Raw genomic sequence first — 15,848 nt, 5'->3', positions numbered from 1 at the left:
GATTTTAACTGCATCCTCTAGGGTCCACCAAAATAAGTAATAATTTTATTAATTTAGCAGGGCACACATAACCTCAAATAATGAAAAGTCATTTGATTAGGTCCCTGGAATGCACTGTAATTTAACTGAACTACGGAGAACCTCATTAGCAAACCTTAGGCATGTATTAAATGAGAAAGTATCAAGGGCAATGCAATAAACTTGACAAAATTAAAGATGTACTCTGGAAGCTCTCTAGGATTTCTAAGATCCATTTTAACCTAAAAGTGTGTTTTCAAAAGCTGAACTGAAAACATCCCAGGCAACTATCTAAAATAACTATCAGAGAGAGGCAACACTTACAATTAGGTTGACAATTAACGGAAGCAGCTGTTCAAACCACGGTAACACCTTTTCCTTGTAGCTACTGAATATTGAGTGTAAAATGTCTGACACTTTGGTCAGAATATAAACATCATTATCATCCTAAAAACAAAAACACACACAACATCCATATGCATTAAAAAGTTATCTCCACTATGACAGTTACATTTATTTTTAAAAATTTAAGATGTGTAAAAAACTCAATTTGTCATCATTTTCTTAACGGCACAGCAGGAGTCTGCAGCCTGCGCTTACGCTGTTGACTGGGGGTGGCGTCTCCTACCCGCCCAGAAAGAGAAGGTGTGGGCAAGTATTATGCTTATTCCAAAGAGTTTTCTTGAAATGGACTTAAGTTTCAAAGTTCTGAGAGTGTTTTTTACTTCAGTACTCTTTTCTGTTTTCTGCAAGAATGTTTCTAACCCGGGAGTAGACTGGCGAGACGTGGGTTCAGTTACTCACAAGCTGCGGCTGTCAGCATGTGAGGCCCCTGCACAGCAAGGGGCTGACTGGTCTACCAGGATGGCTACAGGCCGCACTCTGGGCCCTGAACACACAGCGCAAACAGATTTCACGGCATCAAGTGACTGGATGAGGAGAGAACTGGCCAACAAGCTAAAGACGACTGACTTACGTCAACCACTCTGTGTGTTATCTGTGATAAAATCTGTATTCTGTGGTCCGGGAGAAAAACAACTGATGTCACAGAAAGATCGAGCCTTCAGCCCTAGACTGTCAACAGGGCGTGGCTTAGATAGTCATTCAACACCTGATCTGAGCTAAAAGCACCAAATAAAAAGTTGTTCAGGGGTACATAAAAGAAATAGCCGGGGAACATCAAGCATTGCTCTGTGCGAGGTACGGCCGCAAGACCTTCCCCCAGCGTCCCAACCACAATCAGCTAACTTCAGTTACTTCTTCTCTAAATTAGTAAGTGCAACACATGTCAGAGTCTTCTGCTAAAAATTACTGATAATTACCATCAGAATGACAAGTCAGATGAATCAGAAACTTAAGCATTTAAAATCGTCCAGATGGAAACGATCATAGAAATTAGGTTCCGAAGGGAGTGATTTACCTCATCTTGCAGTGACTCTTCCACCTGCTCATCGTAGTCTTCATCTTGTCTTTTAACTAAAACACACCCAAATAAATGTCTTTGTAAATGTTGCCAGAATGGTCAAGGATCACATTCGGAAATAAAAGCACGGAAAACTTACCTTGCCGCAGTTCTTGATTTTTAAAATGCTCTTCGAGTTTAGCTTTCAATATTCCTCCCAATTCTTCAAAATGTTCATTATTAAGGCATCCATCTCCCATGACTTCAATGCACTACAATGGAATTGGGTCAAGAAAGCAAGCCATGGGATTCAAGGGTTTTAGAGTCACTGGTTAAATTCCACTAAGAATCACACATGCAAAGGGGTGCCTGGGTGGCTCAGTTGTTAGGCATCTGCCTTTGGCTCAGGTCATGATCCCAGGGTGCTGGGACTGAACCCCACATTGGGCCCCCTGCTCAGCGGGAAGCCTGCTTCTTCGTCTCCCACTCCACCTGCTTGTGGTTCCCTTTCTCACTGTCTGTCCAATAAATAAAATCTTAAAAAAAAAAAAAAAGAAGAAGAAGAAAAAGAATCACATGGAGCACGAGAAAAATTCACTAAGCCAGTACCCTGGAAGACTAATGACTGACTGAGTAGAAAATGCATGGTGTGTGTGTGTTACAATGACAGTACTTCAAAGAAAAAAACTTAAACAATGTTTTGATATGAAGCAGATCCTGAGCAGGTCTTAATTAAATGTCAGGCGCTGAGGTCTCGAAGATGGAGCAGAACACCCAGCCTCTGCGGAGCTCAATCAGCACGCAGACTCTGCACAGACCCAGCTCGAGAAAAAGGGCACGCGTGTGCTGGGAGGGCAGGCACTACAGCTTCGGGGGGGGGGGGGGGCATATGCAAAGGCCCAGCAGCACGCATTCTTTGGAAAAAGAAGTCAAGTCAAAGTGCAGGAGGGTAAGTGAGGACAAATAAAGACGATGAAAACTTTCAAAACGAAGTGTGAAGCAGGCCATGGAGCTGACCAAGAAATACAAGAAGGGAAGTGACAAGTAACAAGCAAGTTCACGTTTGAGAAAAGCAGCATGAACTGAGAGGGAGAGAAAGGACAGGGACTTCTGGAACAGACCAAGTAAGCTATCTCGGCCCAAAGACACAGGCAGTGGGAACAGCAGAGAATAGGACCAAGTAGGTGTGAGCTGGAAGTGAGCCAAGATTCTGCAGCTGGATTATGAGGTAAGTGAGCGTAGAAACTAAGCAAGACTAGACTATAAGAGCAGCTACTCTGAAGAAAAAAAACACAAAACAAAAAAACACAAAACCAAAAGCGTTAAACTAAAAAAGAGGATTAAACATTTTCAGTAAATAAAATAATCTGTGATAGCACAAAAAGATTCAATTTTATTTACTTAGCTAGACTAATAAATGAAAACACACCTTATATGTGTTTTTAAAAGAAAAATACTTACCTTTGCAAAAGAATGCATTATTTCTGAGAGGACATCTGAATCTGGTTCTGTGCCAATGGCCTTGATTAGAGCATCGCACATAAAATGCCACATCTGTGTGAGATACTCAGGGCCACGAACTCTCGCACATTCCAGGAGAAGAGGCATGGATTCTGCTGCTGCCACTCGAACACGTTTTGTTGTTAAGGAAACATAATCACTATTCTTAGATACACTTACTGTAATTGCTATCCTCAAAAGATGGCTCAATCCCTTTGCTTATGTAAACATTAAAGTGCTCACTGAGCACCAGGTAACCTGTTTATCCCAGACTGCTTCCCAGGAGCTTGTGGTAAGCTGAACATGTGTACAAACCAGACATCTCCCTACCCGTATGACTTATCGCCCATCTTTTCTGTCTCATCTACAATACAGCAGCAATGAGTCTCAGATGTGGAAGGATCTGGGATCCTTAGAGCCTATCTCGAGATGTTCCTATCCCAAAACTTTAGGCAATATAGGTTTCTAATAAAAGCAACCAAAGCTATGATTCTCCCGGGAAAACGAATGAGCATCTCCACCTGTCAGAGCCTTTTCAGTTTTCATCAAAGATTAAATGCCCCTCCCTATCTAATATCATTTGTAAAAGAAGGTTCGGAGACTTCCTCTTAAAAAGACTTTTTTGTCCTCCGGCATCATGTTAAGTGTCTGTTGGGCAAAAGCTGTCATTTGTAAAGGATGGGACTACATGAAGAACGACAACAAAGGGAACCTAGAGTCAGGCAAGTCTCAGTTTGGGTCTGGACTCAAACACTGTTGGGCTGTGCTTTTAAAAAAATCCATCTATGAAATTTGTGTGTGTGTGTGTGTGTGTGTGTGTAAAGGCCATAAAAATGTTTCTATATGTATGAATTATTATTATCACATTGGAAAGAAAAGATTTAACATGCAGATTTATCAAATGTTTCTCCCCAATGTAAAACCACACAAAATTCTGAGTCTCTAACCTATTAAGAAAGGTCTTAAGTTTCTTAACATCACCCCAAGGTATTTGAGAAAAGTAGCAATTATATATATAACCACAAACATTTGCTTATAAAATATCAATCCTTAAAACCTGTCAGAGGTTCATAGAAAAAGCTGTCAATTAGAAGTTAAGACCTAACATTTCCTTTTTCATGCTTTTGGCCCAAGCAAAAACCATGAAACTAAAGCACATGCAAAAAACAAAGTTTATCTATAGTTAGTGCAAACAGTAACAGTGATGTAGGCTGCAGTTAACACAAAGTCTAATACTTGAACAAGCTATAACTGAACTAATACTAGAAAAGTTATGCGTTCAAAAATTGTAGGATATCATCGTGGAAATAAAATTTCAGTAGAGGGACCATCAGTTTGACAACCTGTTCAGTATATTCCACAAAGCCTTCCTTCAACTCTTTAGCATAGCAAACCTGCAAACAAAATATCGGAAAAGAAATCAAGATCCATGTTAGTTTTTAAGTATTAATGCTTATTAAATAGCAGAATCATAAGGACCACAGAATGCTGAATCCGGACTAGAGATGTATTCAGAGCTGCACGCAGCGGGTGCCTGGGTGGCTCAGTTCGTTAAGTGTCCCATGCCCCATTTCAGCTCTGGTCGAGATCTCAGGATCCTGAAATCAGGCCCTGTGTCAGGCTCTGTGTTCAGTGTGGAGTCCCACCGAGAGGCCCTCTTCCCCTTCCCCTGCTCATTCACTCTCGCTCTCAAATAAATAAATGAACCATATCTTACAAAAAAAGAAAAGTGGCATGCAGGACTGTGAAGGGTATTTGGAAAACACAAATATAAATGTAAAAAAGAACTGTAAAATGCGCAAGGGCCATGGCGTGACTGCAGTATACACTGTCCATCAAAGGTTCAAACACCACTCATTTTAGTTCTTGTGCATGGGAGAATTTTGCATAAGTTTCAGCACTGTGAGAAACTTCAAACAAAATGTATCAATTAACGAAAAATAATTTAAAAAGATAAGGGGCACCTGGGAGGCTCAGCTGGTTAAGTCACTGCTTTCAGCTCAGGTCAAGATCTCAGGGTCCTGGGACTGAGCCCCACACTGGGCTCCCTACTGGGTAGGGAGTCTGCTTCTCCCTCTTCCGCTGCCCCTCCCCCTGTCTGTGTGGGTGTGAGTGCTCTCTCTCTCTCAAATAAATTTTAAAAATCTTGGGGGAAAAAAAAAAAAAAAAGATATAGGGGTGACTGGGTGGCTCAGTCGGCCGAGAGTCTGACTCTTAATCTCAGGGTCCGGAGATAGATCCCTGTGTCGGACTATGAGCTAAGTGTTGAGTTCTTTACGATTCTCTCTCCCTCTCCCTTTGCCTCTCCTCTACACTCATCCTCTCACTCTAAACTGTAATGGTGGCATATCATTTACTTTGTAAATCTGCCAACTGGCTTATGTTATTTTGTATTTTTTAAAATAATTATTTCAGGGCGCCTGGGCAGCTCATTCAGTTGAGCTTCCAGCTCCTGGTTTCAGCTCGTCACCCCCACTTTGGGATCTGTGCTCAGTGGGGAGTCTGCTTGAGTAGTTTCTCTCTCAAATAATCATTCTTAAAAAAGAAATAATTTCGGCACCAAAACAGAAAAACAGTGCTGTCTGCTTACTTACTTATTTAGAGACAGAGCACCTGTTCCCAGGGACTGTGGGGTGGAGGAGTGGGGTGGCTGAGAGTGGGAGAGAGAGAATCCCACGCAGGCTCCACGCCCAGGGCAGAGGCTCATGCAGCTCCCTCTCACCCCTCAGACCCTGTCCTGAGCTGAAACCAAGAGCTGGATGCCCAAATGACTAAGCCACCCAGGTGCCCCAAACAGTGCTGTTTTAAAAATAATTGTTTCTTTACTTTCTTCCACTACATTAAAAGATCTGATAATTTTGTTCAGAGATGTGACATTTGTAACTGCTCTCTGCTTGAGAGATACCACAAAAGTCCAAGATGTTCATAAATTATGGACATTAAATGTTCATAAAATATAGTAAGTACTCATAAGCTAAGTTTAGGAAATACAAGTTTAATGAATTAGAAAACACAACAACAGTACTTAATTAGTACACGATAAAATGTAAGCAATTAACTTTTATTTAGGCTTATTTAATTGCTTAATTTATTATCCAAAACCATAATTTTAAAATTCTTTTAAAAATATATTGTTGGGGCACCTGGGTGGCTCAGTGGGTTGAAGCCTCTGCCTTCAATTCGGGTCATGATCCCAATCCCAGGGTCCTGGGATCGAGCCCCATGTCTGGCTCTCTGCACGGCGGGGAGCCTGCTTCCTCCTCTCTCTCTGCCTGCCTCTCTGCCTACTTGTGATCTCTGTCAAATAAATAAATAAAATCTTAAAAAAAAAAATTGTCTCGGTCTATAACACAAGCTCATGAAGGGAAAAAAAAACAACTCAAAGAGAACTTACACACAAGACCCCATAATACCACAAGAGATAATCACTGCAAACTTTTTGATGTCCCTAGTATGTTTATGTATTTTTTTTTTTTTAAACAAGTGAAACCATACAATTTTCAGTATCCCGAGCACATTTCTGTTCATTCATTCAAAAAAAATGTTCTTTGGCCATCTCTACTATACGCTAAGCACAAAACAGACAAAAGTCCTTGCCCCCACGTAGCTTTGTATCAGCTGTGTAATGTTCTAGGGTACGTTATTATTATCTTCCTAGTAACAAGCATTCGAGCTGCTTATGGTTCTGCTGTTGTTAGAAACAGCACCGATAATGAAGTTTACCTACATGATTTCTTTTTTTAGAACGAGGGAGAGGATGAGCAAGAGGAGAGGCAGAGGGAGAGAATACTCGGCCCGCTGAGCATAGAGACCCCAGGGCCTTGAGATCATGACCTGAGCCCAAAGCAGGAGTAGGTGGCTTAGCTGACTGAGCCCCCCAGGCACCGCACCTACAGGATTTCTTTATTCAAAAGTAAATGGGTCACAAGGTTTCTACATTTTAAAGAGTATGTTCCTGCTCTTTGAAAAGAACTCTGAAATGTGTACGCAGGTGTTATGGGAGACTGTCTACTTAAGTTTGGTAACAGTGGACGCACTCACCAGCATCTGACAAGCAGTAGACTTCTCTTCCAATCCTGCAGTTTTAATACCAAAACTTTGCTGATCCCCAAGGTTCACAAACTCCCAACCATCATCATCACTCATATTCTCCATGTCTTGTGCTAGTAACAGGAAGAAAACAAATTTATGTTAAAAATAATCACGGAGAAGAATTTTACAACTCCTATGTCTTTGTGAAGACACCTACTGTCTAAGAGGGCTACTTCAGGCTTAATTGAAGCGGTCTTCATTAAAGGCCCCATAACCACTGGAAGGTACTGCTGAAATTCTTTTCCAAGAATTTTGCACATTCTGGCCCATGCTGAGATCATGTAAGAGATCTGGGGAGAAAAAGTTAAAACTGATTTTAAAACAATGGGTATAAAGACATCACAAAGAAAGACATTTCCCTATTTCATAGAAACAATGTTTTATTTTACACTCAGCCCTCTTTAAGAGGTAAGTGCATTTTCTAAGATCACATACTTAAAACATTCAGAAATAACAAAATCATTGTGAACCTTTACCCTTGGATACAGACAGCATATGAGGTAAGAAAGACCAGGACCGTGTCTTATTGTTTGTTACTTTCAAGAAGCAATATTTAGTTTTTCTCTAATAGCATCTGGACTACATAAATAAAACCCACTTAACTATACCAGGTTAAGGTATGGCACTGAGTTTTTGAAGGCAGGAACCTATTTTATCTGACTGTATCCCTACTGCCTAGCATTCCATTTGTTAAACATTTATTTACACCCAAGAAACAAAGCATCCCTTTCTCATAGCTGTTTTAATTTTCTAAATGGCTGGGCATGTTGAAGACACCTCTTCTACTACTGTACTTACATAGTCTTCATCACCCGCAAATTACCTACAGAGATTCCCAGTTTTTAATTCATCATCCTGGTAACCCGGAAGTGATTTTTTTCACTCCCCAATATATCTACCCCATGTGTGTTCACACAAATACTCCCCATTCCTACTCTAAAGCAAAACAAGACAAATTTTAAGTTTATGGGAAACAATTATAGTGTGGCTGTATAGAATCAAAATGTAATTCAGCAATTATTTATTAGGTAGTGTGGTAATTATTTATTAGGTAGCAAATATTTGTTAGGTACTGTGAATATTACCAGGATTACGACACACACACTTGTGATTTATAGCACAGGGTCATAAGAACCCACTATCATGACTTATACCAGACGTGCAATATGAGCAGGGATCTGGCTGAGTGGGGCTGGGGGGTGAGTCCTAAGTGAAACGAATGTTTGTTCACAGGCAGAAAGAAAAAAGCAGAGCATGTGCCAAGTTTGTTAGGTTTCTGTATTTCTTTTTTGACTGGGGAGGGAAGTTAGGTGGCACTGAGAGGACTGGAAGACAACCCAACGGAGCTGTCTTGTAAGCTGTTCGATAAATGAACCCTGAGTTCAGAGAAAGACCTGGAAGTCACAGCATACAGAGGAAAACTGAAGCCACGGTGTAGAGGACACTGCTCAGGAGACAAGGGGCCTGGGACAAAACCCGAAGAGCACCAAAAATCAACTGAGAGTCAGAATAGAGGAGGGCAGCAACTATTTATTATTTGTTTGTTTATTAATAACTGAGACTGAGCAAAAGGTGGCAGGGAAGTAAAGGGAAGCCAGTGAAGAATGTCTCTGAAACCAGGGGTCATCTCAAGGAGCGCAATGATGCCTTTTATTTTTACTCATTATTTTTTGAGTTCATTAACCCTGCACTAGCCACAACTCCTAAATGGATCAAGGCCAATGTCAGCAAGCTGCGTTACCTGAGGGTCATCATCTTCCATGTCACTGAAGTCTGTCTGGGTCTTCAGTAAGAGCTGCATCACATCTGATGCATCTTGCATGAACTAGAAGGAAGTAGGAAAATCAACACCAGTGTTACTTGTGGCTCCCAGATCAGAGGGGTGCTTATTGCTACCCAGTTTTGTTTCTTGTGTAACAACACAATTTTCCAAAAGAAAAATCTATTACATTTCCCACATGGGTCACAACCCCTCAGACTAAAGTTACACAGAAAAATTCTCATCTATATACTGCAGACTTAGTGCTCTTTCTAGAATAAGGTATTCTCCAGGAAGGTCAGTGTGAACTGCAGTACAGAGGTATCTCCAATGACATCAAGTTTTGGTCAACAGTTTATGTATTTCCAGCAGTAAAAAGATCCCAATCCAGAAAGAAAATTTTGGATTGCTCCCTAGAACCATATGATTTTCATCTAACTCTGTGTAGTTCTGGCAATCTCCATTGTGTAAACAGGCAGTGTTTCAAAGACAGTTTTGAAAACCAGACGGAGTATGGAACATAAATTGTTGGTTATGTTCTCAGTATCCCCCAGAAAACAGTTTATAAGGTAAGTTAAAGCTGATGCTGGTTTTGGAAAACCCACCAGAGAGGTTCGAATGTTGATAGTTCTGAGAATTGGAACCTGAGGGGTCAGACTTCCTTTGGATCAGCTCTGACAACTCTGAGATACCGGGGGAGGGGAGGGGGTGGAATACACTGGGGCATGTTCCTTGGCAATTATTTTCTGAAAAGCTATATGCATATAGGATTTCTCTCTTAGGACACCTGATGCTTTTGGATTAGTAAGAAAGCAAGTGGAATGTTTCCAAGTACATGCTGAAACTGGTGAAACTACACATATGGATCTTGAACTCTACATGCCTCCTAGAAGACAGACTGTACACCGGCTAAGAAAAGGAGTAGGTTTCAAGAGCGTAACTGAATTAAGATTAAACCTTAATATTAACACTGATAAAATGAACTTATATACAAAGTAGCAGTGATAGGAGAGTAAGAGGATGGGGAAAAAAAAAAATCAAGCAATCAGAAAACTGTTTATCAGAAGGAAAAGCCCTCTAGAACCCTCAATGCCTCCACAGCTGAATTACATACAGTAAATTCAACCTTTGAAAAATCACTTACTTTTTCCTTCCCAACAGCCAGACCAATGAGGCTGATGCACTCAATAGTTTTTCCTCTGAGAAGTCTGAGTTCCTTCTGAACTGCGTTCTCGACAATATGCTTTAGTGATGGCATAAATAAATCATAGTAGGGGACAAATTTTTCCTCTGCGGTATCTGCAACTGATGCGATAGATGTCACAACTTGTTCCAACACTAACTTGGTGCCTTTCTGAATCAACTAGAAGGAAAACACAAAAGACAAGTCATGGAAATGAGAAACTGGTGGAAACACCTGCTGCGAGCTCTCAAACGCTTCTCTGCCAGTAAGCTGAGACCACCCTCCAGCAGCCAGAGTGAAGACTGTGGGTTCCAGAGCAAATGGAAGGATCCCCACGGAACTACTGAGAGTGGCAGCTAGCAACATTTAACAAAGCGCTCGCTTCTCGTGTCTGCTTTATCTCAGAGCAGCTCATGCTCGACCACAAATCCAATTCCTCTTCCAATTTTTGCATCCCCAGCTTAATGCCAGTCTTTCTCTGTCCTTTTTCCTCATTTACTCCCACCACTTACTGTGTACTTGGTGCTGTCCTACCAGCTGTGGAGAGAATTCCCTTTTTCTTCTAATCCGACTGTCCCTAGAAGGTCCCCCTTAACAGCACCCCGGGTGCCAGGGCTCCCTCACGAACAGTTTTACCGTCTGCTGAGACGGGTGAGCACGCCCTCCTTCTGCAATGCAGACCTGCGGTGTTCTCTGACCTGGCCGGTGACGAGCAGTGGGTACTTGCAGCTGGGCTCATGCTGTGACCAGTAATACTATTTTATAATCCCTGTGGATTCCTATGAATACCTGACCCAGTGAGTACTCCAGATTTTTTCATTCCCCTTAGCAACTTTAGCCACTCTCCGCAGAGGTCTTCAACTCGGGGTACCACTTCCACTGCCCCTTCTTCTGCATCTGCTCCACATTTCAGTTCCCGACCCTACCTCTGATCTCAGATCAAGGCCGTTCTTTCTTGGCTACCCTCTCTTGTACAACTTTTGCCCACATAACTTATCCTCTTCCCATCCCATTTTAGCAATTCCTTCTTTCAGCCTTTAAAAATCTGACATGTCGCCCATCTGGGGTAAGGGGATGCAATAGAAACTCTCTTTACTCTTCAACCCTCTACCCAAACCTACCTGTAAAGTCACGTTTGGTCCATCTACGCCTGACTAACCAACTCGTGAGCTTTCAATTTGGGTCTGCTTCTTTGTCTTCAGATTAACTCATGTTCCTTTACCATGTTCTCAGTCTGTTGTCCTCTGACTCTGAATACCCGTCCTGTCTCAAACCCCTTTTCTTTGCCTTCTGAGACACTGAATTTTGTCTTCCACCTTGTTCTGTTGAGAACAGGGTTAGGCAAACTGTCACTGGTTCACAATGAATTAATGTAGAAGAATTAAGATTCCAGGGGCATCTGGATGGCTCAGTTGATTGAGCAACTGACTCCTGATTCCGGCTCAGATCGAGATCTCAGAGTACTGGGATCAAGCCCAGCGTTGGGCTCTGTGCTCAGCAGGGAGTCTGCTTGAGATTTTTCTCTCCTGCCCCTCCCCAATCTCAAATAAATAAATAAATCTTAAAAAACAAAAAGAGGGGCGCCTGAGTGGCTCAGTGGGTTAAAGCCTCTGCCTTCAGCTTGGGTCATGATCTCAGGGTCCTGGTATTGAGCCCCGCATCGGGCTCTCTGCTCAGCAAGGAGCCTGCTTCCTCCTCTCTCTTTGCCTGCCTCTCTGTCTACCTGTGATCTCTGTCTGTCAAATAAATAAAAATCTTAAAAAAAAAAAAAAAAAAAAGACAAAGCAAAAAATGAAAACAAACAAACAAACAAACAAAAAACCCCAAAGAACTGAGTTTCTAATGTTAGGCTACTTTTACAGCAACTTGACAGTAACTTTATGACTGTTAAATGTAATACCTAAAAAAAGGCTTTTATTTGTCCTTTTTATTCCTGTCAGTTTTATAGCAATTTATTTTCATGGTATTTGACAACAAACCGAGCCTAAATCTTTGCCTCTCTCCTGCAGCCTCTTTCTCACACAGTGCTGTATTAAACATCGTTCAATCGTTTTTAGGTTGCACCGCTTATTTAAGCTGTAACTATAAACCTTCTATTTGGACAGCTGGGCCTTGTTTGAAATCCAACATATTTAAAGCAAAAAGGAAATTTTTTCTCATCTCTCTACTTCTGTCATCCAGGTGAGAAGAATGGTCAACATTTTTCACTACTTCTTCATCTTTTTAAATTCAAACCAGCAGAAACTGTTACTGCTTCCTGAGAAATGCCTTTTAGAGTCATCTTCCACCAATTTCCTCCCGAGCTCTCTGAGCAATAATCTTCTGACAGTCTTGAGGTAAATCTTCTCCCTTTTTGTTTATGCCTCACAATGCTACTGTGCTAATTTCAGACAATCACATTATCATGATTTCTTGCCGCAGTTAAGAAAATAATGGTTCTTCCAAATTTACATAAATCAGAATTCAAAATAACTGCCTTGTTTCCAAGGCAATTCAAATACTGATTTTACCTAACCTTTAGGCTCTCTCTTCTTCCCCAATTCCAATATCGGCCTATTCTCTTGTCAAGACTGAATTATCCTACTTCAAATAGCTGAACTTAGCTTTCTATTCTATATGGCCATGCTGAAAAGTTTCTCTTTCTCCAGGTCTTACCCATCAAATTCACCTATGTTAATCTCTAGATAAGGAGCTGAAAGACCTAGAAACTTACCTCTTGAAGTTTAAGTACCATGATGGAATGCAGATGTTTCACTAGATTGTCTAAATATGGGATAAGTAGTGACTTGGGACAGTCCTCAGTGAAGTTAATAAGTGCGGCAGCGGCGTGGGCCTGTACTCGCTGGTTGCCTTGGTCTTCCATGGTCTGTAGCAGAGCTGCGATCACCTGTGAAATGCAAGTAGGTAAGCACCCATTTTGAAATGCCACATTTCGAAGCATACACAGAAAATGCCAACCCTCTTCTTAAAGTCTTGATTTGAGTGTTTGGGGCATTGTCACTTACCTTCTCATGAAACTTCTTCTGGAAACCAGGTGCAAAATCTGTAGCCATCTGTCCCACAGCATTACAGGCTGCATACCTTACTCTTGGATGCTGGAATGGGTAACTTTGTGTAAGTAAATGGGTTCCCATGAGAAACTACAGTCATAAGTATGCGTCAGATATTTACTGGTACTTACAGGATCCTGGAGAAAAAGCAAAACAAAATTTACTATCTCGTTTAAAATTCCTTCCATTTGCTGGTGGCATCCTTCACCAATGGCAGACAAGGCCATTAATCCTGCATGCCGGTATTTCCAGTCAGCTACAAAAAATAATCACACATGAAAGAAGAGCAATTAACCAGTACAAACATGTCACTCTGGTAGTCAGAAGTCTAACACCAAGTTCTCCTTATTTGGAAAAGACTATCAAAATATTTTTATACATTAATTAGAAAAACGAACAGAGAAAAGTGCTTGACTGGGACTATTTCACTGGGGGTGACAGTTCCGTCACACGAGCACTTAATATTCCAGAAGTAGTTAAAAGGCAACGTGGAAGCAAAGAGCTTCTAAGTATTTTCAGCAACTGCCGAAAATGAGGCTTTACCCCTAAGATGTACCGTAAGCAACAAGTACCTGGATTGTGTGTCACATACGCTATTTACTGAATAAAGAGTCACTTTATCTTTGTCTCCGGTCACATTTCCCTTTTTTTTTTTCCCTTTAAAGTTTATCATTTTATTTATTTAAGCAATCTCCACACCCAACATGGGGCCTGAACTTATGACCCCAAGATCAAGAGTCCCCTGCTCTACTGAACTGAGCGAGCCAGGTGCCTCAGTCACATTTCTTTAAAAAGAAAAAAAAGCCATGGAGGAAAGATGCTGCTTTTAAAGAATGTTTATTTAACAATATGATACATAAACATAGATGAACTTCATTTGTATTCTAGTGCTAATAGCTATGTGATTTTAGACTAATAGAAATTAGCTAGACAATATTTAATTAAACCTTCCTATTATATTGTAATATATAATTTCCCTGACTCTCAATTCTAAATACTTGTATTTGTATTATTGTTCCCTTTGAGGTGTTTCATACAGCTTGTGGCAAAAAGCAAGAGATACATAAACACAGAAAGCTAGTCTCTGTAAAGCAATGGTTTTCAAAGTGGGGCCCAAGAACCCTGGGATTCTCTGAATCAAAACTATTCTGATAATACTGTCTCTCCTGAGGGTCCAGTGGGGGTACTCCAAGGATTATAAAACATGTAAGATCCCATGAGACTGAAGGAAGCAGAAATAGGAACTATTTCTAAATATCCTAAGATATTTAGAAAATATTTACAAAAATGCATAAAACATTCTTCTCACTAACATGTTTTTGTTTTGGAAGAGTCATTCTTCATGAAAAATGATATTTGTTAGTGTGCAATGGGTTTAATACCGTTATCTTTAAGTGCGCATTTTAAATGTTTGTTTTCATTTCTAATGATATAAACATTGATACACCACATAAACAAAAGCACTCTGGGATCTTCAGTAATTTTTAAGAGTGTAAAGGGGTCCTGAAGACAGAAGGTTTGAGAACTGCTGGCTTAAGGGTTAACTAAAGTTGTAGTAAAGTCTGATATTTTATCAGACTTAGCTGTTCACTTTGGGGAGCCCAAAACTCACATAAAGATGAACTCTGTTGTGACTGTTATGTACCTTTTCTGGATTCTGTTATGTACCTATTCTGGATTTTTAGTTCACAACTTCATACATTTGAAAGATGGCTTGAGTTGGTCAAGAAAAAGCTGGTCAACTTTTCTACTAGAAAAAATTTCTGAGAAATTCTTAATTTTGCTGTTATGTATTAAAACATATTATTTATAACATTATTAAATATTTATTTTTAGTGAGTTTCAATTACTCAACAGATCAGTAAGCCAAAAATTTTCAATTGAGGAGTGATCACCCTAGGAAAGATGCTAATCTTTGCACAATGAATTTACTAATTTAAAGAAGAGAGGCAATAATTACTGAAGGTATCCATATTTGGTTCAGAGAAGAGACACGCCTACACATCTCCAACAGGCAGAGTCCCTGAAAGTATGTTCAGCAGAATGTGATGCTATGGTATAGGGATTTGGAAATGGATTTTCTCCTTTAAATTTTCCTTTTTATTATTTAAAGCAAAGCCAGTAGAACAATCTTTAAAAATACATGAGGCTCATGTGAAGTTAATAGGACATACATACTGTTTGCTGTTGCTGAAGCCCTCTTTGCACACAAGAAATACATCTGTGCATCATTTTTTCTCGTTTACAGATGAGGAAATTAAGGGGCAGAAGATTTGTTTAAAGCCATACAGTTAACAGTAACAAATCTTATTAAGAGTTCACTGCCATATATATAAAGCCTCTGGCATCCAGCTAGTAAGCTGTAGCAGAAATTTAAAAGCCAAATTCTTGAACTACAAGTCACAGTCACATCCACATTGATTTGAAGAATAGTGTGAACCAACGGTGGGACAGTGGCAGCTGGGGTGACCCTGTGCATCTGGGCTACTTTCTTCATTTTAAAAATGAAAAAGCTAGATACTTCCTAACAGCCCTTATAGCTTAAGCAATCTTTGATGCTGTCTCCATCCCTCTGAAGGGACAAAGAAACTGTCAATAAATTTAGGAGGGAAAAAAAGGGGAAGATAATTATCCAAGACCCAGATACACAATCACATCATTAAAAAAAGAATACCGGTTTTGGGCCATACCTTTTCAGGAGAGAGTCTTATATAGGATAAGAAAGAATTAGGTAAACTGCATAAAGCCTCCAGTTCTCAATGATTCACTTTGATTTGAAGGTAGTCTTTTGTTACAACTCCGTTTTACTACTTTAAGATGCTGAATCAATGGTTGGACCCTCAA

General features: G+C 40.4%; 1 protein-coding gene and 1 long non-coding RNA gene across 2 annotated transcripts in view; one reads left to right on the top strand and one right to left on the bottom strand.

Annotated features, from left to right (window-relative positions):
• Positions 1 to 15,848, top strand: part of LOC309848803 — a 492,271-nt gene that overhangs the window by 17,903 nt on the left and 458,520 nt on the right. The gene's annotated exons all lie outside the window — the stretch shown is intronic.
• Positions 1 to 15,848, bottom strand: part of IPO5 (importin 5) — a 56,983-nt gene that overhangs the window by 5,495 nt on the left and 35,640 nt on the right. Inside the window, exons 14-25 of the mRNA XM_082700773.1 lie at positions 13,136 to 13,260; positions 12,960 to 13,049; positions 12,668 to 12,841; positions 9,916 to 10,134; positions 8,754 to 8,837; positions 7,170 to 7,302; positions 6,962 to 7,083; positions 4,218 to 4,314; positions 2,882 to 3,054; positions 1,581 to 1,692; positions 1,439 to 1,494; positions 343 to 465 (exon numbers count right to left, since the gene is read on the bottom strand). Of these exons, the coding sequence (XP_082556899.1) occupies positions 343 to 465; positions 1,439 to 1,494; positions 1,581 to 1,692; positions 2,882 to 3,054; positions 4,218 to 4,314; positions 6,962 to 7,083; positions 7,170 to 7,302; positions 8,754 to 8,837; positions 9,916 to 10,134; positions 12,668 to 12,841; positions 12,960 to 13,049; positions 13,136 to 13,260 (1,508 nt within the window). The remainder of the gene's footprint in view (positions 1 to 342; positions 466 to 1,438; positions 1,495 to 1,580; positions 1,693 to 2,881; positions 3,055 to 4,217; positions 4,315 to 6,961; positions 7,084 to 7,169; positions 7,303 to 8,753; positions 8,838 to 9,915; positions 10,135 to 12,667; positions 12,842 to 12,959; positions 13,050 to 13,135; positions 13,261 to 15,848) is intronic.

The sequence above is a fragment of the Mustela nivalis genome, assembly GCF_964662115.1.
Source record: "Mustela nivalis genome assembly, chromosome: 15".
NCBI lineage: Eukaryota > Metazoa > Chordata > Mammalia > Carnivora > Mustelidae > Mustela > Mustela nivalis.
This window is presented reverse-complemented; position numbering and strand designations above follow the sequence as displayed.